This window comes from Anomaloglossus baeobatrachus, chromosome 9 (genome assembly GCF_048569485.1).
Source record: "Anomaloglossus baeobatrachus isolate aAnoBae1 chromosome 9, aAnoBae1.hap1, whole genome shotgun sequence".
In the NCBI taxonomy this organism is placed as follows: Eukaryota; Metazoa; Chordata; class Amphibia; order Anura; family Aromobatidae; genus Anomaloglossus; species Anomaloglossus baeobatrachus.
The window spans coordinates 124,316,992-124,342,393 of NC_134361.1; the positions used below are offsets into that span (position 1 = coordinate 124,316,992).

The 25,402-nt window shown below is 48.2% G+C and overlaps 1 protein-coding gene across 4 annotated transcripts in view; it reads left to right on the plus strand.

The window, feature by feature from the left end:
• STARD8 (StAR related lipid transfer domain containing 8) overlaps window positions 1–25,402 on the plus strand; it is a 564,964-nt gene that overhangs the window by 272,037 nt on the left and 267,525 nt on the right. The window contains exon 1 of one of the 4 annotated variants that reach the window (XM_075323986.1): window positions 5,648–5,816. The exons of the other annotated variants lie outside the window; for them this stretch is intronic. Within the exon in view, the coding sequence (XP_075180101.1) occupies window positions 5,783–5,816 (34 nt within the window). The 5' untranslated portion in view covers window positions 5,648–5,782. Of the gene's footprint in view, window positions 1–5,647; window positions 5,817–25,402 lie in introns of those variants that run through there. 4 annotated transcript variants of the gene reach the window in all.

Consider the following 25,402-nt stretch of genomic DNA (forward strand, 5'->3'; position numbering starts at 1 on the left):
GAGCCGCACTGTCAGAATGAACTCGGGTGAACTTCACCCGACTTCATTGTCATGCTGCGGCTCTGTCTGTGTCGCATCCTGATTAGCGTTCACCTGTGAAGGTCTCACCGGTGAACGCTAAACTCCGGAGTAACTGAATTGAGCAGCCCTCTCTCATATACTCACCGATCCCCGATCTCCGGCGCTGCACGGCATTCACACTGCTCCGGCGGCTTTTACTATTTTGAAAAAGCCGGCCGCCCATTAAACAATCTCGTATTCCCTGCTTTCCCCGCCCACCGGCGCCTATGATTGGTTACAGTGAGACACGCCCCCACATTGAGTGACAGGTGTCACACTGCACCCAATCACAGCAGCCGGTGGGCGTGTCTATACTGTGTAGTGAAATAAATAATTAAATAATTAAAAAAAACGGCGTGCAGTCCCCCCCCCCAATTTTAAAACCAGTCAGATAAAGCCATACGGCTGAAGGCTGGTATTCTCAGGATGGGGAGCTCCACGTTATGGGGAGCCCCCCCAGCCTAACAATATCAGCCAACAGCCGCCCAGAATTGCCGCATACATTAGATGCGACAGTTTTGGGACTGTACCTGGCTCTTCCCGATTTGCCCTGGTGCGTTGGCAAATCGGGGTAATAAGGAGTTATTGGCAGCCCATAGCTGCCAATAAGTCCTAGATTAATCATGTCAGGCGTCTATGAGACACCTTCCATGATTAATCTGTAAATTACAGTAAATAAACACACACACCCGAAAAAATCATTTATTAGAAATAAAAAACACAAACATATACCCTGGTTAACCACTTTAATCAGCCCCAAAAAGCCCTCCATGTCCGGCGTAATCCAGGATGCTCCAGCGTCGCTTCCAGCACTGCTGCATGGAGGTGACCGGAGCTGAAGAATACACCGCCGCTCCTGTCAGCTTCACACAGCAACTGAAGACAGCCGCGCGATCAGCTGAGCTGTCACTGAGGTTACCCGCTGTCACTGGATCCAGCGGTGGCCGCGGGTGACCTCAGTGACAGCTCAGCTGATCGCGCTACTCACCTCAGTTGCTGCGTGGAGGTGAGAGGAGCGGCGGTGAGTAGCGCGATCAGCTGAGCTGTCACTGAGGTTACCCGCGGCCACCGCTGGATCCAGTGACAGTGGGTAACCTCAGTGACAGCTCAGCTGATCGCGCGGCTGTCTTCAGTTGCTGTGTGAAGCTGACAGGAGCGGCGGTGTATTCTGCAGCTCCGGTCACCTCCATGCAGCAGCGCTGGAAGCGACGCTGGAGAATCCTGGATTACGCCGGACATGGAGGGCTATTTGGGGCTGATTAAAGTGGTTAACCAGGGTATATGTTTGTGTTTTTTATTTCTAATAAATGATTTTTTCGGGTGTGTGTTTATTTACTGTAATTTACAGATTAATCATGGAAGGTGTCTCATAGACGCCTGACATGATTAATCTAGGACTTATTGGCAGCTATGGGCTGCCAATAACTCCTTATTACCCCGATTTGCCAACGCACCAGGGCAAATCGGGAAGAGCCGGGTACAGTCCCAGAACTGTCGCATATAATGCATGCGGCAATTCTGGGCGGCTGTTGGCTGATATTGTTAGGGTGGGGGGCTCCCCATAACGTGGAGCTCCCCATCCTGAGGATACCAGCCTTCAGCCGTATGGCTTTATCTGGCTGGTTTTAAAATTGGGGGGGACCGCACGCCGTTTCTTTTAATTATTTAATTATTTATTTCACTACATAGTATAGACACGCCCACCGGCTGCTGTGATTGGGTGCAGTGTGACACCTGTCACTCAGCGTGGGGGCGTGTCTCACTGTAACCAATCATAGGCGCCGGTGGGCCGGGATAGCAGGGAATACGAGATTGTTTAAGGGGTGGCCGGCTTTTTCAAAATAGTAAAAGCTGCCGGAGCAGTGTGAACGCTGTGCAGCGCCGGGGATCGGGGATCGGTGAGTATATGAGAGAGGGGGATAGACTGACATGGACAGAGTGAGGGACAGAGATAGTGACCGACTGACAGAGATTAGTGATTGACAGACATTGTGAGGCGCTTCAGAACGCAGCTTTTCAGCTGCGCTCTGAAGCGGACCTTTTTTAAGCTGCGGTGCAGAGCGCACACCTGCGCACATACCATCAGATACCAAAATCGTATAAGGGATGTCACACGTTACAATTGACTAGGTTCGTGCAACAAAACGCTCAATTCTAGACAAAGATACGATGTGTTTGCGATCAACGGTTTTGCGTTCAATCCTGATCGCATGTAGATGTCACACGCAGATACCTCACAAACGATGCCGGATGTGCGTCACTTACAACTTTACCACAACGACGGATTGTGAGATATATTGAAGCGTGTGTAGCGGGCTTAAGGGGCACTTTGCATGCTGCGACATCGCAGGCCGATGCTGCGATGCCGAGCGCGATAGTCCCCGCCCCCCTCGCAGCTGCGATATCCTTGTGATAACTGCCGTAGCGAACATTATCGCTACGGCAGCTTCACATGGACTCACCTGTCCTGCGACCGTCGCTCTGGCCGGCGACCCGCCTCCTTATTAAGGGGGCGGGTCGTATGGCGTCACTGCGACGTCACACGGCAGGCGGCCAATAGGAGCGGAGGGGCGGAGATGAGCGGGATGTAAACATCCCGCCCACCTCCTTCCTTCCGCATATCCTACGGAAGCCGCAGTGACGCCGGTAGGAGATGTTCCTCGCTCCTGCGGCTTCACACACAGCGATGTGTGCTGCCGCAGGAACGAGGAACAACATCGGACCGTCGCGTCAGCTTAATCATGGATTACGCCGATGCTGCACCGATGATACGATTACGACGCTTTTGCGCTCGTTAATCGTACCATCGAGCCTTTACACACTACGATGTCGCATGCGATGCCAGAACTGCGTCATTTTCAATTTAACCCCACCGACATCGCACCTGCGATGTCGTAGTGTGCAAAGCCCGCCTAAGACTCTTTGCACAATTTTGAATTCCTGATCTATAGTTCCTCCAGAAAGCGCTCACATCTGCCCCTGAATGTGCCAACACCTACCGGACCTATGGAGGCTGACTGCAAATTCATTGTAGATCACACTCCTTGTTTAGTTTCACGTACTCTGTTTTCTCTTTCATGTGCATGCTTGTCTCCACGATATCACCATGCCATATGCTGATTCTGCTAATACTAGGAAAGAAATAATAGCCAGATGAGAAGTTAAGTAATCACCTGGAGGATAAAGAAGCTATTTTGGTACTCAATACTCACCAACATCTGGGAATTTTTGGGCTATTGGTATATAAAGGTCAGACGTTCCTATAAACAGCTCCATTGCCAGATCTCGTTCTGCATATAATTTATCACATTCTCTGTGTATGCAACTCATATATTACACAAACCCAGACACTAGCCGCTCCAGATTTCTCCTGTGTTTAGGTGTTATTGATCTCTGTACCTCCAGAAGAAAAAACCTATGAAATATAATGAGGGGTTAGATGTATCCATTTTATTAAGGTGTGTGTCTATCAGCTTATGTATTCGCTCCCCATTCAGGAGCCACCAGGAACATTTGAGCCAAATAAAGCAACCACACTCATCTGATACAGTATATCCCAGTCACCACTTGGGACATAACAGCTTTGGATTTTCCAATACAGTGAAAAGGCTGCAAGAGTTGGTTTTGGATTACAAATAATGATGTAAAAAACTAACCAATGACTCAATGTGTGCACGTGGCCATAAAAGTTATTCCAACCCAGACATTTATGCCAAAATGTCTGACAGGTTGGGGGTCCTACCTGTGGGACCTTCCTCTGTGTGGAATTTGACTTCCTACCTATGGGACCTTCCTCTGTCTGGAATTTGACTTCCTACCTGTGGGACCTTCCTCTGTCTGGAATTTGACTTCCTACCTGTGGGACCTTCCTCTGTCTGGAATTTGACTTCCTACCTGTGGGACCTTCCTCTGTCTGGAATTTGACTTCCTACCTGTGGGACCTTCTTCTGTCTGGAATTTGATTTCCTACCTGTGGGACCTTCCTCTGTCTGGAATTTGACTTCCTACCTGTGGGACCTTCCTCTGTCTGAAATTTGACTTCCTACCTATGGGACCTTCTTCTGTCTGGAATTTGACTTCCTACCTGTGGGACCTTCTGTCTGGAATTTGATTTCCTACCTGTGGGACCTTCCTGTGTCTGGAATTTGACTTCCTACCTGTGGGACCTTCCTCTGTCTGGAATTTGACGTCCTACCTGTGGGACCATCCTCTGTCTGGAATTTGACTTCCTACCTGTGGGACCATCCTCTGTCTGGAATTTGACTTCCTACCTGTGGAACCTTCCTCTGTCTGGAATTTGACTTCCTACCTGTGGGACCTTCCTCTGTCTGGAATTTGACTTCCTACCTGTGGAACCTTCTTCTGTCTGGAATTTGACTTCCTACCTGTGGGACCTTCCTCTGTCTGGAATTTGACTTCCTACCTGTGGGACCTTCCTCTGTCTGGAATTTGACTTCCTACCTGTGGGACCTTCTTCTGTCTGGAATTTGACTTCCTACCTGTGGGACCTTCTTCTGTCTGGAATTTGACTTCCTACCTGTGGGACCTTCTTCTGTCTGGAATTTGACTTCCTACCTGTGGAACCTTCCTCTGTCTGGAATTTGACTTCCTACCTGTGGGACCTTCTTCTGTCTGGAATTTGACTTCCTACCTGTGGGACCTTCTTCTGTCTGGAATTTGACTTCCTACCTGTGGGACCGTCCTCTGTCTGGAATTTGACCTTATTTTGCAACCTGAGGTGACAGCAAGATCCCTTTGGGTGCGTTCACATGAGTATCGGATCACATCACCCGGCGCCCCCACACACTCTCCTGACAGCAGGTCGGCTGCATGTATTTCTATGCAGCTGAGATGCTCCTGTCCGGAGAGTGTGCGGCCGTACCAGGTGATGCGATCTGATGCTTGTGTGAGCACACCCTTTAGGTGAACATAGGCTCAGTACTTAACTGACTAGCATTTAAAAGGTACGTCTATTATTTGTCAGTCCAGTCTGTGGATTTGATGGATTACCTTTACCTACATTAATTAATTCTTTAGCTGACACAGACTACAAAACATATCCAAACCACAAGAACTATAGGAGTGGGACTACGGGGAAATACCTGGGAGTGCAATAGAGGTGAAGAACCAACCATTGTGTAGGCTGGTGGCACTGTGAGACCTTGCACTGGACCTGAGCCCTACACTGTACTTTTATCACACTAATTAACTACTGTTTTTTTTTTTCCTGAACATTTTCAATTATTATATCCAGGGGAAGGAGAAGATGCAAATTTGTTTTACGATTGACTACAGTGGGACTAAAACCCTACATGTAATACCTGCCATGCTTCTCATAGGTGACATACTGATATAACGCAGCTGATCCATGCTATGCATATCTGTACAGACTTTCATTTGTGCTGAGACCACCAGACTCTTTAGTATGTATTGGTTAACCATTTGTAAATTAGAGGTTTATCGCAGACAGGATTGGCAGTGAAGAGGTTAAACAGCACTCTTTTTTTCCCCCTTCTTCCCACCCGATGGGCTGTCCCAGGACTGCCAGGGCTGTGCATGGAACATTTGTTCTTGGAGGAAGGGAGTTTAGTGAGGTCAGCAGGGCCAGATGCTGTTATTAGCAGGCTATGTGTAGGAGAGTTGCGACCTCTCCCTGTATGTTCAGCCTCCGTCCTGGAAGGACTGTGCCCCACACCACAGGAGCTAAAACCCATGCAACCCAATGAATAGGCTCAGGACTAAGAGGAGCAAGAATGGTAAGACTTCACTATGCTCTACAAAATGGATCTTTAGATTTTTTTTCTTTTCTTTTTTTATGCTTTTTTTAGTACTACACAGATAAAGCAGAGCTAAACTTGTTTTCTGGCACCGCTGTTATTATGTTTTATCTGTGGGTTACATAGCACAATTCTAACAGCGTTAGTCTTAAAGGGTTAAATGACAGTTCTGTCCCTGTGTTTGCCCTTTAGGAGGAAAGTCTATATATGATTGTTGTATGTATACCCTCTTTCACTTGAAAAGCGCCATGGAATAAATGGCGCTGTAATAATAATAATTATTACAGTGTGAGAGATCTATCTCTTTTTATTTGTTGCTTTTGTTTTCTGTAGCTCCGATTTTCTGTAGTGTATGCCGCATGGCACAGTTATGATCTGGCACGGTGGTGGCACGCGTGTGACTGCTTTGTGATGTCCATGATTTCTACTGGATATTCTCAGACTTGTAGATTGTATTTTTGTTCGTTTTGAAGTGTTGTGAATATTGCACACATCTTTCAGGCAGATGGATATCTATTAGTCCCAGGTATATGATGCTTCATTATTTTCTTTGCCTGCCGATTCCTCCTAGTACTATTACAGTTGTCATTTAGCTCTGACAACAGGAAATGGTAAAGTAACAAAAGGCTACATAGGAACAGATTTGTATTCCTCCAGAAAATAAAACTAACCTCCTGAGATCCAGGCGGTCTGGGATCAGCTCTTCTCTGATTAGATGTTACACTGGCTATATTCACATATTAATTTCTGGAGGAAATGTAAAAATGCCCGTGCTTTCTAGAAATGCAGCTTTTCTGCGAGCTATGTTCTAGCAGGAAATACTTGTGTAGGAATGGCACAGTTGGCACAGCTTCCCCTCACCCCGCTCTTACAAACTGTAGGAGTAGGGCAGGAAGGGATGTCATAGAGGAGAAAGGGTAACGACCTTCCAATCTATACCCATGTGGGCTTAGACCAGGTGTGCTGGGCAGGACGCAGGGGCGTGGGTGGTGGCGGGATGAACCCTGTCACTGTTTCTCATGTTCAATTATCCAGTTGTTACTCTGTATTCTGACAATTGTGTGCATGATGTTTCTACCAAATCATCAATATTATTACTTATTTTTATACGAGGGGCTGCTAAGTCTTTGGCTTTACCCAGAAAGAAACGAGAGAGGATGATGAAACTTTACATTTATTCAGCCTAAGACACACGGCGAGAAAAACAGTGCGAGTGGTGTGCGATAAAACATCGCATTCCACTCGGACCAATATTAGCCTGTGTGTCAGCGCACATGAGCGATTATTTTCTTGGCCCCAATCGGGCCGAGAAAACAATTGCAGCATGCTGTGATTGTAATGCGAGACTCTTTCTCTCGCACCTATTCAAGTGAATGGGGCGAGAGAAAAATCGCACTGCACTCGCGGTACACCGTTGTACCGCTAGTGCAGTGCGAGAATGGCAATAGCCGGCTATGGAGGAGAGAGGGAGATAACTCCCTGCCTCCCCTTCCGCAGCACCGGCCCGCCCCCCCCCCCCGCAGCTGAGGTCCGCTCTCACAGTCGGACCTCAGTCGCAGGGACACTAGCATGATACTCGGCTCTGCTGTGCTACCAGCGTGAGCAGAGTGTCATGTGAGGGGATCGCAGTAATCCCCGTGTGGCCCTGCCACATACTCTCCACTGATGTCAGCACACTTCTTAGATCGGTATTCCAAGTTCTGTAAGCCTAGCAAAAAGAAGGATTTCGGTTGTGCCTCAAACCAGGCATCCGTGGCATCAGAAATGGTGTGAAATTTGTTACCCTTGAGGTGTTTCTTCAGGTTTGGAATCAGATGATAGTCAGGAGCTTGATTTGGTGAATAAGGTGAGTGGTCATCCAGCTGGAAGCTCAGCTCTGCCAGTTTTGCCGTGGTCGCTTGTGCAGTATAAGCGGAGGCATTGTCATGCAGAAACAAAATTCCTTTGGACAGCTTGCCACTAGAGTTGAGCGGATTGCTAATAATCTGGGTCCGGCGGATCCGTCGCGGGTTGCCCCAGAAGTCCGGATCCGATCCGGAATCCGGCCCAATGTAAGTCAATGGGGGAGCGGATCCAGGACGAGAGAGAATATAAGAGAATAATCCCGGATCGTGCAGCCGGATTCCCGGATCCAGGTCAGACCCGGATCGGACGCTGAAACCGCGCGGATCCGGATTTTAACAGTTCGGATCCGCTCAACACTACTTGCCACACATTTTGGCCTTCAGAGTTGCCTTCAATTGGAAAAAGGTTTAATGTAATACCTTGCATTGATGGTGGAACCCTTTTTGGAAGGTAGTCCACTAGCAGCACACCCCCTTATCCCAGAACACAGGCGCCATCACGTTGGTGGCTGAATTTTGCACTCTCAATTTCTTTGGATGAGGAGAACCACTGTGCCACCACACTTTTGACTGTTCATTGTTTTCAGGGTCATACAAATAAATCCAGGTCTCATCCATAGTGACCAGTCGATCCAGGAAGTTTTTATCAGTCCAGAAACGCTGACAAATACTGGGAAATTGTCACTTGCATGCTTCTCTGATCTGTTGTCAAATATTTGGGGACCCACTTTGCAGATGGCTTCCAAATGTTCATGGATAATAACACAAACACGTTCACAGGAAATCCCCATGACGTCTGCTATTGCTTTAGCTGAAATTTGTCGATTCTCCAGTATGAGGTTGTGCAGAGCATTGACGATCTCTGGAACAACAACCACTCTCGGTCGTCCAGGACGTTCCTTATCATTGGTGTTGAAGTGGCCCGTTTTAAATTTGGCAATCCAGTTTTTAACTGGAATATGAAGGGCATTGATTCCCCCCCCCCCCCCAATGTCTGTGACATATCACCATGATTATCCTTCGCAAACTTTCCTTGCAGAAGCAAGACTTTTATCACTCCTCTGCTTTCAGCTGCTGTGTATATCTCATTAGACTTCGCCATTTTGATTTCCTGCGTATGTAGAACACTGTTGCCATAAGCAACAAACACAAAATTTTGAAAACATATTAGTCTTAATTAAAATTAAGGCTTTCATGTGATGTACATTTTTTTTTTTTTAACTATAGAAACAAAAAAGATCACAAAGCCAAAAATTTATCAGCAGCCCCTCATATAGCAGCAAAATATTCAGTGACGCTTCATAAAGAAGTGCACAAGTGACCTCAGAGCCCTATGTGACCCTGGTTATGTACGACATGCAGACACACAACTTGAAACTTTGGTCCATAATGCAAAATATCCATTAGGGCCCCAACTGTCATTTATTATAATTATGCATTGCTTATATAGCGCCATTAATTCCATAGCTTTATCCAGACATCATTATTGTCTCCATAGAGACTCGCAATGTAAATTCTCGTCCATATGTCTTTTAAGTGTGAGAAGAAATCGAAGCAAACCTATGCAAACACAGGGAGAACATGCAGATGTCCTTGATGGGACTTGAACCCAGGTCCCCAGCGCTGCAAAGCAACAGTGCAAACTACTGTCATGGGTCTTTAATAGTATTGGTCTTTTCAAATAGGACCCCCATAGGCTCCAAGGCCCAGGTATGATTGCAACCCTGCACACACTATAGATGTGCCCCTGACTACATGTATTTTACAGGTAGCTATTAGAAATGCAATAAGCAAGATATTCCAATTTAAAAGGAATAAAATCCTGAGAATAAAGCGGCTGCAGTACTATTTCATTGCTATGTCATCTTCATAGTCTGTTCCTGCAAATAGGACGAAAACCAGTAAAAATCAGTGCTGTACCTCACTATTCTCAGGATCATAGGTGTTCCAGGAGGTAGGATTTCCAGTTTGTTAGGAAATATCCTTTTAAAGGACCACTCCAGCGGTCTTTTATTTTACCACTGATGGGGTGCTTTAAAGGGAATCTGTCATCAAATTTTTGCCACCTAATCTGAGAGCAGCGTAATGTAGTGACAGAGATCCTGATTCCAACGATTTGTCACTTAATGGACTGCTTAGGGTCGTTTTCATGAAATCACGGTTTACTCAGCAGAAGATTATCAATAGATGACTAGTAAAGCTGCTGCCATGTAGTCGTCCTTATTCATGACCGCGGTATAACCTGCACCCACCATTGATTGGCAGCTTGCTTTGTTCACGTTATGTGGGCAGAGATCTGCCAATCAGTGGTGTGGGTGGTGTTATTGATTTCAACATTCAAAATAGGGGTAGATTTGCAGCAGAGAAAACAGTAATTTTACCAAAATGTCAGCAAGAAGCTCAGTAAGTGACACATTGCTGTAATCAGTGTCTCTGTCTCCACATTATGCTGCTCTCATATTTTGTTGCAAAAGCCTGGTGACAATCCCCTTTAAGGGTACTGTTCCACTTGCACATAGCTTCCGAGGCAAGAGAATTGGAAGCGATATGCTAATGACCCTTTGCTGAGAATTTGAGCCGAGGGTCACGCGTCTTGCGATCGTATCACAGCTGCGGAGAAGAGGGAGGGAGCACTTTCTCCCAATCTCCTCCGCTACCTGTCTCTGTGTACATCGCACTGCAGTCGGATGACATGCGAGTGCAGTGCGATGTTTAACCTGTCCCCATAGACTTGTATGGAGGTGCTTGAGCCGAAAACCGCTGCCAAATGCAGCGTGCTGCGATTAATTTCTCAGGCCGATATGGCATGAGAAATCAATCACAGATGGACACTGCCCCATAGTTTTGCACTGGAGAAAGTGCAGTCTGATGTTTTATCGCATTGCAATCGTCCGTGCAAAACGCAAGTGGAACTGTACCCTAAATCTAAGAAAAAAGACTGATGGCACAGCCTGTCTAATGCCTAAGACACACGGCATGAAAATCGGACTGAATGGAGTGCGATAAAACATCGCATTCCACTCGGACCAATATATACGCGGGCGTCACGCGAGACGATCTGTCGTTGGGGTCACGGTTTTCCTGATGCACATCCGGCATCGTTTGCGACGTCGTCCCATGTGACACCTACGAGCGTCTGTAAACTATCGCAAATCGGTTGCGAATCGTTTACACGTCGCTCATTTTTTAAAAATCGTTTATTCTACTTTGCGCTGGTTGTTCATCGTACCCGGGGTAGCACACGTCGCTCCATGTGACACCCGGGGAACGATGAACACGGCTTACCTGCGTACAGCGGCACCCGCCGACAATGCGGAAGGAAGGAAATGGCCGGGATGTTACGTCTTGCTCATCTCCACCCCTTCACTTTTATTGGGCAGCCACTGTGTGACGTCGCTGTGACGCCGAACGTCCCTCCCCCTTCAGGAAGTGGACAATCGCCGCCCACAGCGAGGTCGTCCGGGAGATAAGTACGTGTGACGGGGGTTTTATCGACTTTGTGCGCCACGGGCAACTAATTGCCCGTGACGCACAAACGACGGGGGCGGGTACGATCGCTCGTGCAATCGCGCGATAGATCGTTCCATGTGACGCCCGCATTAGCCTGTGTATCAGCACCCATGAGCGATTATTTTCTCGGCCCCAATCAGATCGAGAAAACAATCGTAGCATGCTGCGATTGTAATGCGAGACTTTCTCTCGCTCCCATTCAAGTCTATGGGGCGAGAGAAAGATCGCACTGCACTCGCGGTACACCGGTGTAGCGCAAGTGCAGTGCGAGAATGGCAATAGCCCTCCCTCCCCTTCTCCGTGCCGGCCCGTCCCGCCCCTCCTCAGTGCTCAGTGAAATGGAAGGACTATCATACCACTGCAAATCTACCAAGACCAGCCCGTCCATCCAAACTTTCATCTCAAACAAGAAGAAGACTGATCAGAGATGCAGCCAAGAGGCCCATGATCACTCTGGATGAACTGCAGAGATCTACAGCTGAGGTGGGAGAGTCTGTCCATAGGACAACAATCAGTCATACACTGCACAAATCTAGCCTTTATGGAAGAGTGGCAAGAAGAAAGCCATTTCTCAAAGGTATCCATGAAAAGTGTTGTTTAAAGTTCTTTTCTTTTCATTTCTGGCTCCAGCTCTGATGGGGTTAATCTCTCCCCTGACTTCCTGGGTTCAGTTCCTACAACTCCCATAATTCTTAAGACTGTATCTAACACACCCACTCAGCTCTCCACCCAAAGGCTAAGTTCACACATCAGTTTTTTCCAATCAGGCACAATCCGGTTTGCAACGGATCCGTCTCAGATTGTGTAAAAACTGATGCGACGGATCTGGTAAAAAAACTGATCTTTTTTTTTTTTTTTTATTATGCTGAGAGAGACACCCCATCATCACCGCACAAACACCGCCACTACCACCATCACCGCACACGCAGGCACTCCCGCACGCACCATCACCGCACACGCAGGCACTCCCGCACGCACCATCACCGCACACGCAGTCACTCCCGCACGCACCATCACCGCACACGCAGGCACTCCCGCACGCACCATCACCGCACACGCAGGCACTCCCGCACGCACCATCACCGCACACGCAGGCACTCCCGCACGCACCATCACCGCACACGCAGGCACTCCCGCACGCACCATCACCGCACACGCAGACTAGTCCCAAGGGTGTTGTTTCTTTTGCTAGTCGGCACCATTAGGATGTTAACACATCTCTGTAGGTGTGCTACATGTAAATGAATGTGCAGCGTCAGAGGATGATCTCACTCACCTCTCTGCTGCCAAAGCCGCCTGACTCTGCATTTCAGCTCAGTGCGCATGATCCCAAACTTTCGGTCATGAGCACTACTTCAGTTTAAAGCCTGGATGCATACAACCGGCTTCATAGTGCGCACAATCCAAACTCCGGGGTCATGTGCACTGAGCCGAAATGCAGCGTCGCGCTGCGATGGCAGCAGAGAGGTGAGTGAGTGTGATCATCCTCTGACGCTGAGCATTTATTAGAATCATAGTACACCCACAGGGGCGTACTAACATGCTAATAGAGCCGACTAGCAAGGGAAGCAACGCCCTTGGGACTAGTCCACTCGCTCATTAGTTTACAATAAAAGATCTTTAAAAATACTTTTTCTAAACATCTTTTTATGTGTGCTACTAGATACAGGGACGGTTAGGCAGGGATTAGCAATATGCACCCAGAACTGCTTGTTGTTGGTGCATATTGCACCTGATAAGTTCCCTTTACAGGTTTCCCATGTACAAGAAAATATATTGCAGCGTAAAGTTTGTAAATGTGGTTACATTGTGACCAGCAAGATATTTTAATTTATGCAATTTGCAAGAAATGTAGCAGTCCCAGAAACGTTTGGTCACAACAACCACCTCCCCTTCACTATGCTGCGATGTGTGCCGAGAGCAGACGTCTTCACAGCTTAGGCTATACTCCGAACTGATTTGGGCACTCAAGTGAAGAATGAATGCATCACATGATCAACAGCTCATGCTGACTTCTATGGGTCTGTCATGTCTCAATATTGGGGTCTGTCATTTTGACAGGAAAAATAGAATAGTATTGTTTCTGCCTTTTCAGGACCTTCAATGCAGATGTGATTGGAGCCTTATTTTGTTGCAGTCCATGGTATTTTAAATTGTAGGCCTTTGGGCATATCGTCACATTCATATGATTATTTTGTTCCATTATAATGTCCTAGTTTTGAGGTTTGTCATTGAATCTTATAGGAGTCATTGTCTGGACTCCACAGGAATGGTAAGATCACTGACATAAAGGTTCACAGGGTAATATTGTTGAGGATGGGGGGTCTCATGTCTCCGTGACCCCACTCTTCAGCCTCCTCTGTTAGGAATGTTCCGGGGGAGTGCAGTATAGGCCTCTGTCTGTGCAGGGGTTAATTACATGCCCTTGATGACATTCTCTGCTGCAGAGGCGAGCTGCATGTTTGGAAAGAGTAGAAAGGACCCTGTATGTTTTCAATGTGTAGGATCACATCCCACCCCAGACAGCGTCTGTACCCCTGGGGGTAAGCAGGGAGTGTCTGTGTCAGCTTGGGAAATAAGGAGGCAATTGTCAGCCAATCTCACCCCACCATCATAGGCTTTCTGAGAGTGAACACTTGGTATGCTTTAACCCTATCCTACTGTAATGAATTCATGAATGCCTTATTAAGGAGCCGCCTATGAAGAAAGAGTGATACAGAGTGGGTCCTGTGCATTCCCGCGCTCACAGAGCTTAAATTATAATATCCGTATAATGGGGACGAAACTGGTCTCCACACCACTCATTTGTAGTTTAGTATTAATTTGTGCTCAGAAGCAACAAACTTTATGGAAAATTTTAATGTAAAAGAACTTGCAGTAAAGATGAGACAGTACATGTAATGCTATGTGCCCACGTGTGTGCGCTCTGCACCGCAGCGTAAAAGTCACTGCATGTCCGCTTCAGGGAGCAGCTGAAAAGCTCCGTTCTGAAACTTTGGTGACTGCAGAATTCGTGCGCTCTGGATGCTGCCTCTCCCTTTAGACAGAATAGAGACAGCATGCAAAGCGCACAAAAGAAGTGACATGTTGCTTTTTAGAACGTAGTGAGTATGGATTATGCACAATCTTCATAGATTGTGCAGGGGACGCAGGACGCATGCAGTTGTGCTGCAGTGCAATACGCAGCGTAAATGCATGCTAATACACAACGTGGGCACAGAGCCTAAAAGCTCTGTGCCAGTCTACCGTATGGTGTGCACTCCAGGAGCTCCACTCTGAATAATATGGTGTACTAGCAAAATCCCCACTAGTATGACATGTTTAATTGTTGGTGCTTGCTACTCTGAAGTTGACATCTTCAGCGCTTACAATTTGTTTTTTTCAACTCTTCTTTTTCTTTGTCGCTCCATTGGGAGACCCAGACAATTGGGTATATAGCTTCTGCCTCCGGAGGCCACACAAAGTATTACACTTAAAAGTGTAAGCCCCTCCCCTCTGCCTATACACCCCCCCGTGCATCACGGGCTCCTCAGTTTTTATGCTTTGTGTTGAAGGAGGCACACTTCCATGCAAGCTCCACAATTTAGTCAGCAGCAGCTGCTGACTATATCGGATGGAAGAAAAGAGGGCCCATAACAGGGCCCCCGGCATGCTCCCTTCTCACCCCACTCTGGTCGGCGGTGCTGTTAAGGTTGAGGTACCCATTGCGGGTACAAAGGCTGGAGCCACATGCTGTTTTCCTTCCCCATCCCTTAGGGGCTCTGGGTGAAGTGGGATCCTAACCGGTCACCATGCTCTGGGACCGGGCTCCCTCCGCAGCCCCTGGAGGAATCTGCTGGACAGGAGCCGGGTATCATCAGGGACAAGGCCCTGCTACTCTGAGGTACTCTGTGTCCCCTTGGGGACGGCGCATAGAGCGCCTGTGTAATGGACGCTGCAGCAGCTGCTGGGTGTGTTGGTGCGCCGGGACTACCGCGCTGACCGCGCTTGTTTGCCGGCCGCGCTTATAACTATAGTCCCCGGCTTTTGCGGCCTAGTACCGCATACTCCCGCCCCCGGGCCTGCCAGTCAGGGGTAAGGGCGGGACGCTGCACTGGACGTCAGCGCTGAGGGCTGGAGCATACTTAGTATCCTCCTCCCGCCTCACTGAGCACCGTGGGGCACCAGATTCCCGCACTTTCTGAGGCACGCCCACGGCTCCCTCCTCCTTTCAGAACGCTGGCAGCCATTCCTATCAGCACGTCTGACGCTGGAGAACTTCGGAGGGGAGACACCACCAAGCTCCACAGCTCTGGGAGGCCCAGGCAGGGAATCTGGTGGTCACACAACCGCTGAGGGCGGTCGGTAAGCCGCACCTGTTACTAGGTGCTGGCCCCCCCGGGTGCCGAAGTGTATATTTACATGCTTATATTGTATACATTTACTCTGTACAGCTGCACTATTTGCTTTTGGCTATATACCCTCTCTGATTACGCTAAGAGGAGACAACAGCATGTCGTCCGCAAAAAGCAAGGGTGCCAAGGCACAGGCTTACTTTGCAACCTGTACCTCATGTGCGGCAATGCTACCTGCAGGTTCCACCTACCCTCATTGTGTGCAATGCTCGGCCCCTGTGACACTCACTCAGCCGGAGTCTCAGCCACTGGTGGGACCCTCGGCCCAGTTGGAACCGCCGGCTCCCACTGTCCAGGTGACAGGGACAGAGTTTGCAGTATTTGCTGACAAACTTTCTGAGTCTATGGATAGATGGTCTGCTAAGATACTAGAAGCTTTGCAGTCCAGACCGGTAACACAGGCCCCGGGCACTGTTGAATCATTGCTCCCAGCCCCCCCTCGCTCGGCACAGCAGAGTGCTCCTGGGTCGACTCATAGGTCCCACGGTGAGGACTCCGACACGGACCGCAGTCCCAGACCGACTAAGCGGGCTCGCTGGGAAATTCCCTCGACTTCATCACACTGCTCAGGGTCTCAGCATGAGGACTCTCTGGAGGATGAAGCGGAGGTGGCAGATCAGGGCTCTGATCCTGACGCCGCTCTCAACCTTGATACGCCTGAAGGGGACGCCATAGTAAACGACCTTATAGCGTCCATCAATCAGGTGTTAGACCTTTCTCCTCCAGCCCCTCCGATTGAGGAGTCAGCCTCTCAGCAGTAGAAATTCCATTTTAGGTTTCCCAAACGTACACGGAGTGCATTTCTTGATCACTCCGACTTCAGAGATACAGTCCAGAAACACCGAGCTTTTCCGGATAAGCGCTTTACTAAGCGCCTTAATGACACACGTTATCCCTTCCCCTCTGACGTAGTCAAGGGTTGGGCTCAGTGTCCCAAGGTGGATCCTCCAGTCTCCAGACTGGCGGCCAGATCCATAGTTGCAGTGGCAGATGGTGCATCACTCAAGGATGCCACTGACAGGCAGATAGAGCTCCTGATGAAATCCATCTATGAGGCTATCGGCGCGTCCTTTGCTCCGGCATTTGCAGCCGTATGGGCACTCCAAGCTATCTCAGCTTGTCAGTCTGAGATTAATGCAGTCACACGTGCCGCTACTCCGCAGGTTGTGTCCTTAACCTCTCAGGCGTCGGCGTTTGTGTCCTACGCCATGAATGCTGTCCTGGACTCTGCGAGCCGTACGGCGGTAGCATCCGCCAATTCAGTGGCAGGCCGCAGGGCCATGTGGCTACGTGAATGGAAGGCAGACTCTGCTTCCAAAAAGTTTTTAACCGGTTTGCCATTTTCTGGCGACCGCCTGTTTGGCGAGCAATTGGATGAAATCATTAAACAATCCAAGGGAAAGGACTCGTCCTTACCCCAGTCCAAACCAAACAGACCTCAACAACGGAAGGTACAATCGAGGTTTCGGTCCTTTCGGCCATCAGCCAGGTCTCAATTCTCCTCGTCCAACAGGCCACAGAAGGGTCAGAGGAACTCTGATTCATGGCGGTCTAAGTCACGTCCTAAAAAGACCGCCGGAGGAACCGCCCCCAAAGTGGCCTCCTCATGACTTTCGGCCTCCCCAAACCGCATCCTCGGTCGGTGGCAGGCTCTCCCGCTTTTGCGACGCCTGGTTGCCACATGTCCAAGACCGATGCGTGAGAGACATTTTGTCTCACGGTTACAGGATAGAGTTCAGTTCTCGTCCTCCGACTCGTTTCTTCAGAACATCTCCGCCCCCCGAGCGAGCCGAGGCTCTTCTTCAGGCGGTGAGCACTCTGAAGGCAGAAGGAGTGGTTATCCCTGTCCCCCTTCAGCAATGGGGTCACGGTTTTTACTCCAACTTGTTTGTGGTGCCAAAAAAGGACGGATCTTTCCATCCCGTTCTGGACCTCAAACTGCTCAACAGACACGTGAAAACCAGGCGGTTCCGGATGGAATCTCTCCGCTCCGTCATTGCCTCGATGTCCCAAGGAGACTTCCTAGCATCGATCGACATCAGGGATGCTTATCTCCACGTGCCAATTGCACCAGAGCATCAGCGCTTCCTGCGTTTCGCCATCGGGGACGAACACCTTCAGTTCGTGGCACTGCCTTTCGGCCTGGCAACAGCCCCACGGGTCTTCACCAAGGTCATGGCAACAGTGGTAGCAGTCCTACACTCTCAGGGACACTCAGTGATCCCTTACTTAGACGATCTTCTTGTCAAGGCCCCCTCTCGGGTGGCATGCCAACACAGCCTGAACATTGCTCTGGAGACTCTCCAGAGGTTCGGGTGGATCATCAATTTCCCAAAGTCAAAACTGACACCGACCCAATCGCTGACATATCTCGGGATGGAGTTTCATACTCTCCCAGCGATAGTGAAACTTCCGCTGGACAAGCAGCGTTCACTACGGACAGGGGTGCAATCTCTACTTCGAGCCCAGTCGCACCCCTTGAGGCGCCTCATGCACTTCCTAGGGAAGATGGTGGCAGCAATGGAGGCAGTTCCATTTGCGCAGTTTCATCTGCGTCCACTTCAATGGGACATTCTCCGCAAATGGGACAGGAAGTCGACGTCCCTCGACAGGAACGTCTCCCTTTCTCGGGCAGCCAAGGCCTCCCTTCAGTGGTGGCTTCTTCCCACTTCTTTGTACAAGGGGAAATCATTCCTGCCCCCATCCTGGGCTGTGGTCACGACGGACGCGAGTCTGTCAGGGTGGGGAGCGGTCTTCCTCCACCACAGGGCTCAGGGAACCTGGACTCAGCCAGAGTCCTCCCTTCAGATCAATGTTCTGGAGATAAGGGCAGTGTATCTAGCCCTAATAGCGTTCCAGCCGTGACTGGAAGGCAGGCAGATCCGAATTCAGTCGGACAACGCCACGGCGGTGGCATACATCAACCACCAAGGCGGCACACGCAGTCGGCAAGCCTTCCAGGAAGTTCGGCGGATTCTGCTGTGGGTGGAAGCCACAGCATCCATCATCTCCGCAGTTCACATCCCGGGCGTAGAAAACTGGGAAGCAGACTTTTTAAGTCGCCAGGGCATGGACTCAGGGGAATGGTCTCTTCACCCGGACGTGTTTCAAGAGATCTGTTGCCGCTGGGGGAAGCCGGACGTCGACCTAATGGCGTCCCGGCACAACAACAAGGTCCCGGCATTCATGGCACGGTCTCAAGATCACAGAGCGCTGGCGGCAGACGCATTAGTTCAGGATTGGTCGCAGTTTCGACTGCCTTATGTCTTTCCTCCTCTGGCACTGCTGCCCAGAGTGTTACGCAAGATCAGGTCCGACTGCCGCCGCGCCATCCTCATCGCCCCAGACTGGCCGAGGAGGTTGTGGTACCCGGATCTGTGGCATCTCACGGTGGGTCAACCGTGGGCACTACCAGACCGACCAGACTTGCTGTCTCAAGGGCCATTTTTCCATCTGAATTCTGCGGCCCTCAACCTGACTGTGTGGCCATTGAGTCCTGGATCCTAGCGTCTTCAGGGTTATCTCAAGAGGTCATTGCCACTATGAGACAGGCCAGGAAACCAACTTCAGCCAAGATCTACCACAGGACGTGGAGGATCTTCTTATCCTGGTGCTCTGATCAGGGTTTTACTCCCTGGCCATTTGCCTTGCCCACTTTTCTGTCATTCCTTCAATCCGGAATGGAAAAGGGTTTGTCTCTCGGCTCTCTTAAGGGACAAGTCTCGGCGCTCTCTGTGTTTTTTCAAAAGCGTCTAGCCAGGCTCCCGCAGGTACGCACGTTCCTGCAGGGGGTTTGCCACATAGTCCCTCCTTACAAGCGTCCGCTAGAACCCTGGGATCTGAACAGGGTGCTAACGGCTCTTCAGAAACCACCTTTCGAGCCAATGAGAGATATTTCTCTATCACGTCTCTCACAGAAGGTGGTCTTCCTAGTGGCAGTCACATCACTTCGGAGAGTGTCTGAGCTAGCTGCACTGTCATGCAAGGCCCCCCTCCTGGTGTTTCACCAGTACAAGGTGGTTCTGCGTCCGGTTCCGGATTTTCTCCCTAAGGTGGTATCCCCTTTTCATCTCAATCAGGATATCTCCTTACCTTCTTTTTGCCCTCATCCAGTTCACCAATGTGAAAAGGATTTGCACTTGTTAGATCTTGTGAGAGCACTCAGACTCTACATTTCTCGTACGGCGCCCCTGTGCCGCTCGGATGCGCTCTTTGTCCTTGTCGCTGGCCAGCGTAAAGGGTCGCAGGCTTCCAAGTCAACCTTGGCTCGGTGGATCAAGGAACCAATTCTTGAAGCCTACCGTTCTTCTGGGCTTCCGGTTCCGTCAGGGCTGAAAGCCCATTCTACCAGAGCCGTGGGTGCATCCTGGGCATTGCGGCACCAGGCTACGGCTCAGCAGGTGTGTCAGGTGGCTACCTGGTCGAGTCTGCACACTTTCACGAAACACTATCAGGTGCATACCTACGCTTCGGCAGATGCCAGCCTAGGTAGGCGAGTCCTTCAGGCGGCGATTGCCCACCTGTAGGAAGGGGCCGTGTTACGGCTCTATTACCGAGGTATTCTTTTACCCACCCAGGGACTGCTTTTGGACGTCCCAATTGTCTGGGTCTCCCAATGGAGCGACAAAGAAGAAGGGAATTTTGTTTACTTACCGTAAATTCCTTTTCTTCTAGCTCCAATTGGGAGACCCAGCACCCGCCCCTGTTCCCTTCGGGCTGTTGTTCTTTTGTGTACACATGTTGTTCATGTTGAACTGTTCTGGGTTCATGGTTTTCTGTTCTCCGAACATCCTTCGGATTGAATTTACCTTAGACCAATTTATATGTTTCCTCCTTCCTGCTTTTGCACCAAAACTGAGGAGCCCGTGATGCACGGGGGGGTGTATAGGCAGAGGGGAGGGGCTTACACTTTTAAGTGTAATACTTTGTGTGGCCTCTGGAGGCAGAAGCTATACACCCAATTGTCTGGGTCTCCCAATTGGAGCTAGAAGAAAAGGAATTTACGGTAAGTAAACAAAATTCCCTTCTTTGTCAGTTTAGTGTTTTTTATTTTTTTTTTGCAAATTTGTCATAACACTGAAGTTTAAAAACAACTACGTTTTGAACTAAGTCTTATTAAATGTTAAAATTTACTCTCCTGCCCAATAGATGTTGTTTTTTTTTTAGGCAGCATTTAAAAACAGTCCTTAATATTATGACCCTTATGGGGGCTTCACACGAGACAATCTATCGTGCGATGCATCGTCGGGGTCACAGTTTTCGGGACGCACATCCGGCATCGTTTGCGACGTCGTTTCGTGTGACACCTCCGAGCGACCCTGAATCGGTCAGAAATCGTGAGTCGTGTCGCTTATTTTTAAAAATTGTTTATTTTTCATGGTACCGGTTGTTCATCATTCCCGGGGCAGCACACATCGCTCCGTATGACACCCCGTGAACGATGAACACAGCTTACCTGCGTCCCGCGGCACCCGCCGGCAATGCGGAAGGAAGGAGGTGGGCGGGATGTTTTACGTCCCGCTCATCTCCGCCCCTCCGCTTCTATTGGCCGGCGGCTGTGTGACGTCGCTGTGACGCCGAACGTCCCTCCCCCTTCAGGAAGAGGATGTTCGCCGCCCACAGCGAGGTCGCTTAGCAGGTAAGTACGTGTGACTGCGTTTTAACGACTTTAGTAATCACCTCACACTGATCAGAGATCTAAGAAGTAAATCTATAAAGCAGAAAATGTGTTGTCCTGAAAGGTCTGTTATGAAAACTGCCTCACAGTCAGACTGTTCTAATTGTCCATAGCAGCCAATCAGAACTTAGCTTTCACTTTACCTCCGCAGCTTCAATGCTGAAATCTCCACTCTAGTTGCCATAGGCAACCAGAACGATTTTAATGTGGTGCAAATGTGACGCCCTGGCGTATCAGGTCGTCATAGGTTATTGTGCAATCTGCCCTTCTGTGCAATATCAATCTCCTCCTTGGTTACGGGTCCCTGACCATTGGTGTTGCCAAGAACAAGCTAATCAAAATTCTAAGAACTCTCTGCACCACACCCACCAGACACACCAGTGGACGGCCTGAGTGGAATAGGGTCGCCCACTTAGGGCGTTGGTTGAAGGGGAGGTCAGGATTGTCAGGAGCAAGACAGTGCTAGCGTTGGAGGTGAAAGTGAGAGGATGTCAGGAGCTAGGCTCCTTGGAACTACTAGGTGGCAGACGTTGGTCTGGGCCTGGTTGGAGCTGGACCCCGGTCGCAGGTGATTGTGACGAGGGGCACGGACTGTCGAGCAGGACAGCTGGCGGCCTTGTGCCATCACCGGGCAGTGGTCAGGGCACGACAGGGTACGTGGACCCTAGATCACGGAGAAGCTTCAGGAGTCCTGACAATTTACCCGATGGGATCGGAGCCTTCAAGATCCGTTCTCCACCCGCACCAAAATCTGGGTACTAGCGCAACGAGGGGTATAGGACTTTCCACACATACGGTACAGAAAATCCCAAGCGTGAACCCTGAGAGCAAACTCACCCAGTTAGCCATACTGGGGAGCGGGACCCGATTAGTTCTATACTAAAGGGACCAAATAGAGGACAAGGTGCCAAGGCAAAGGTCACAGACTAACAGGCAACACCAATGGGCACGGGATCCAGGCGTGCTCCCTCCCAGCGGCAGTAGTGTCAAAGTGTCAAGAACTTTGGTTTACCACAGTTGTCGGTGTCAGCGTTATTGGACTGAGTACACAAGTGACACCCCCCCACTGTCCCAACGGCACATCACCGAGTCCCCGGGGCATTCTCCCCTACCCTTGGAGAGGTTAAACACCTGGCTGCCCCCACCATCGCCACCGGGTACTCCCAATCGCAGCGGTGGTACTCCATCTTACCACACACCATGGGTGGCGTCACAAACTCTCCACACCATCCCCTGTAAATAGCTACCTCCTCCCCCCTTTTACTCGAGTGGCCGCACGACCCCCGGGTCCGGAGACCCCTCGAGCCACCGCGGATCCGGATCCGAGCAGCCCGGCTGCTGGCACGGGGGTGGTACACAGTTCTCATAAATGAGGTCACAGTTAATTCTATAGTGACTATAGGCAACCAGAATAATCTTACTGTGAGACAATTCTCATAAATGAGGCCCCAGTTACTTCTGCCCTGGTTGTTGACAGCTGTTTCCACAATTACAGACTTTAGAGAGAGTTATCAGATTGCCTCACCTTAGCTTCTATATGGTTGCCGCCCCTTTAAAGCTACGTGCGCACGCTGCGTTTTTTTCTGACCACAAAGATGCAGAGTTTTTTTGGCCCCAAAAAAAACGCACCCATCCGAAAAAACGCATAAAAAAATGTTTTTGTGCGTTTCTTTTATGCGTTTTGCTGCGTTTTTTGGTTGCGTTTTTTCCCCAATAAATTCAGTGGGTGAAAAATGCAGAGAACGCAAAAAGAATTGACATACTGAATCTTTGTGGTCACCACAAAAACGCAGCCAGAAAAACCTGCAACATGCGCACAGCAAAGATCTTAGACTTTGCTGGGGAAGGAGATTCATGCAGTTTTTAGAGCAAAAACGCCGCAAAAAACACAGCGTGTGCACATAGCCTAATAGCGACTCTTAGGATGCAGTTGCTGTAACTCTTAAGGCCCTTTAGGCAAAAACTGAGCTTTGCATTCAACCCACACTCCCATTTTCTTCTTTATGTTATAGAGCCCAAATTCTTTGCAGCAGTTTTAGTCTTGTGTTAAAGGCGAGCCGTGGAATATTTCACTCAAATTGGGTGAAATCTGTGGTTTTATATTCAACGGGCTCCACACACAGATTTTCTGAGAGAAAATAAATATATATATATATATATATATATATTATATTATATTATATATATATATATATATATATATATATATAATTATATTATATATTTACAAACTTATGGAATTTTAATAATTCTACATCAGTAACCAAAGAAACGGCTACAAGATCTAAAAACAGTGCTGCAGAAAATGTTGTAAAAAATCAGTCTCAAATCAGTCTCAAAAGTTATGACCATGACTGTAGGTAGAAAGTAGTGGCACAGGTAGGCATTTTTTTTTTATCTATCTACAGTATCTCTGGCAAAAATTGGAACCACTGCAAAATTGTCAGTTTTTGATTTTTCTCTTTATAGGTATATTTTTGACTAACATGTAAATTGTTTTTATTCTATAAACTACTGATAACATGTCTCCAAATTTCCAAGCAATACATTTTTGTGTTTTCTGAAAATGAGAAAATGGGCAAAATAAAAAAAATTCATTGCTTTCAGACCTCAAATGATGCAAAGAAAACAAGTTCATAATCTTTTAGCAACAATACTAATGTTTTAATTCAGAAATCAATATTTTATGGAATAACCATGATTTTTAATCACAGCTTTCATGCGTCTTGGCATGCTTTCCACCAGTCTTTCACTTTGTTTTGGGTGACCTTATGCTACTCCAGGTGCAAACATTTAAGCAGTTCTTTGATGGCTTGTGACTATCCATCTTCCTCTTGATTACATTCCAGAAGTTTTCAATGGGGTTCAGGTCTGGAGATTAGGCTGGCCATGACAGGGTTTTGATGTGGTGGTCCTTCATCCACACATTGATTGACCTAGCTGTGTGGCATGGCGTATTATCCTGCTGGAAAAAAACAGCCCTGAGTTTGGGAACATTGCCTGATCAGAAGGAAGCAACTGTTTTTCTAGGATAACCTTGTATGTGGCTTGATTCATACATCCTTCACAAAGTTTAATCTGCCCATTCCTGCCCAATTTAAGTTATTCTTCTCTGATGAGTCTGATTTACATCTTTGCCCAACACCTGGTCATCTTATGGTTAGATGGAGACCTGGAGAGGTGTATAAGCCACAGTGTCTTGCACCCACTGTGAAATTTGGTGGAGGATCAGTGATGATCTGGGGATGCTTCAGCAAGGCTGGACCTGAACCCCATTGAAAATCTTTGGAATGTAATGAAGAGGAAGATGGATAGTCACAAGTCATCAAATAAAAAAGAACTGCTTACAGTTTTGCACCAGAGTGGCATAAGGTCACCCAAAAGCAGTGTGAAAGACTGGTGGAAAGCATGCCAAGACGCATGACAGCTGTGATTAAAAATCATGGTTATTCCACAAAATATTGATTTCTGAACTCTTCCTGAGTTAAAACATCAGTATTATTGTTTCTTAATGATTCTGAACTTGTTTTCTTTGCTCTCAGACCTCAAATAATGCAATGCTTTTTTTTGTTATTTTGACCATTTTTCATTTTCAGAAAATAAAAACAAACTTTATTACTTGGAAATTCGGAGACCTGTCAGCAGGTTATAGAATAAAAGAACAATTTACATTTCTCAAATATACCTATAAAGAGAAAAATCAGAAAAACAGGTCTCTTAACTTTTGCCAGAGATAGATATAAGATATATACACGTGCTGCAATTCAAAAGTTTAGGGTCACTTAGATATTTCCTTATTTCTTAAAGAAAAGCACTTTTTTTTTTCAATGAAGCGAACATTAAATTAAACAGAAATACACTCTATACATTCTTAATGTGGTTAATGACTATTCTAGCTTCAAACATCTGGTTTTTAATGCAATATCTACAAAGGTGTATAAAGGCCCATTTCCAGCAACCACCACTCCAGTGTTCTAATGGTAAATTATGTTTGCTAACTGTGTTAAAAGGCTAATGGATGTTTAGAAATCCCTTAAATCCTTGTGCAAGTATGTTAACACAGCTGAAAACAGTTTTGCTGATTAGAAAAGCTATAAAACTGACCTTCTTTTGAGCTAGTTGAGAATCTGGAGCATTACA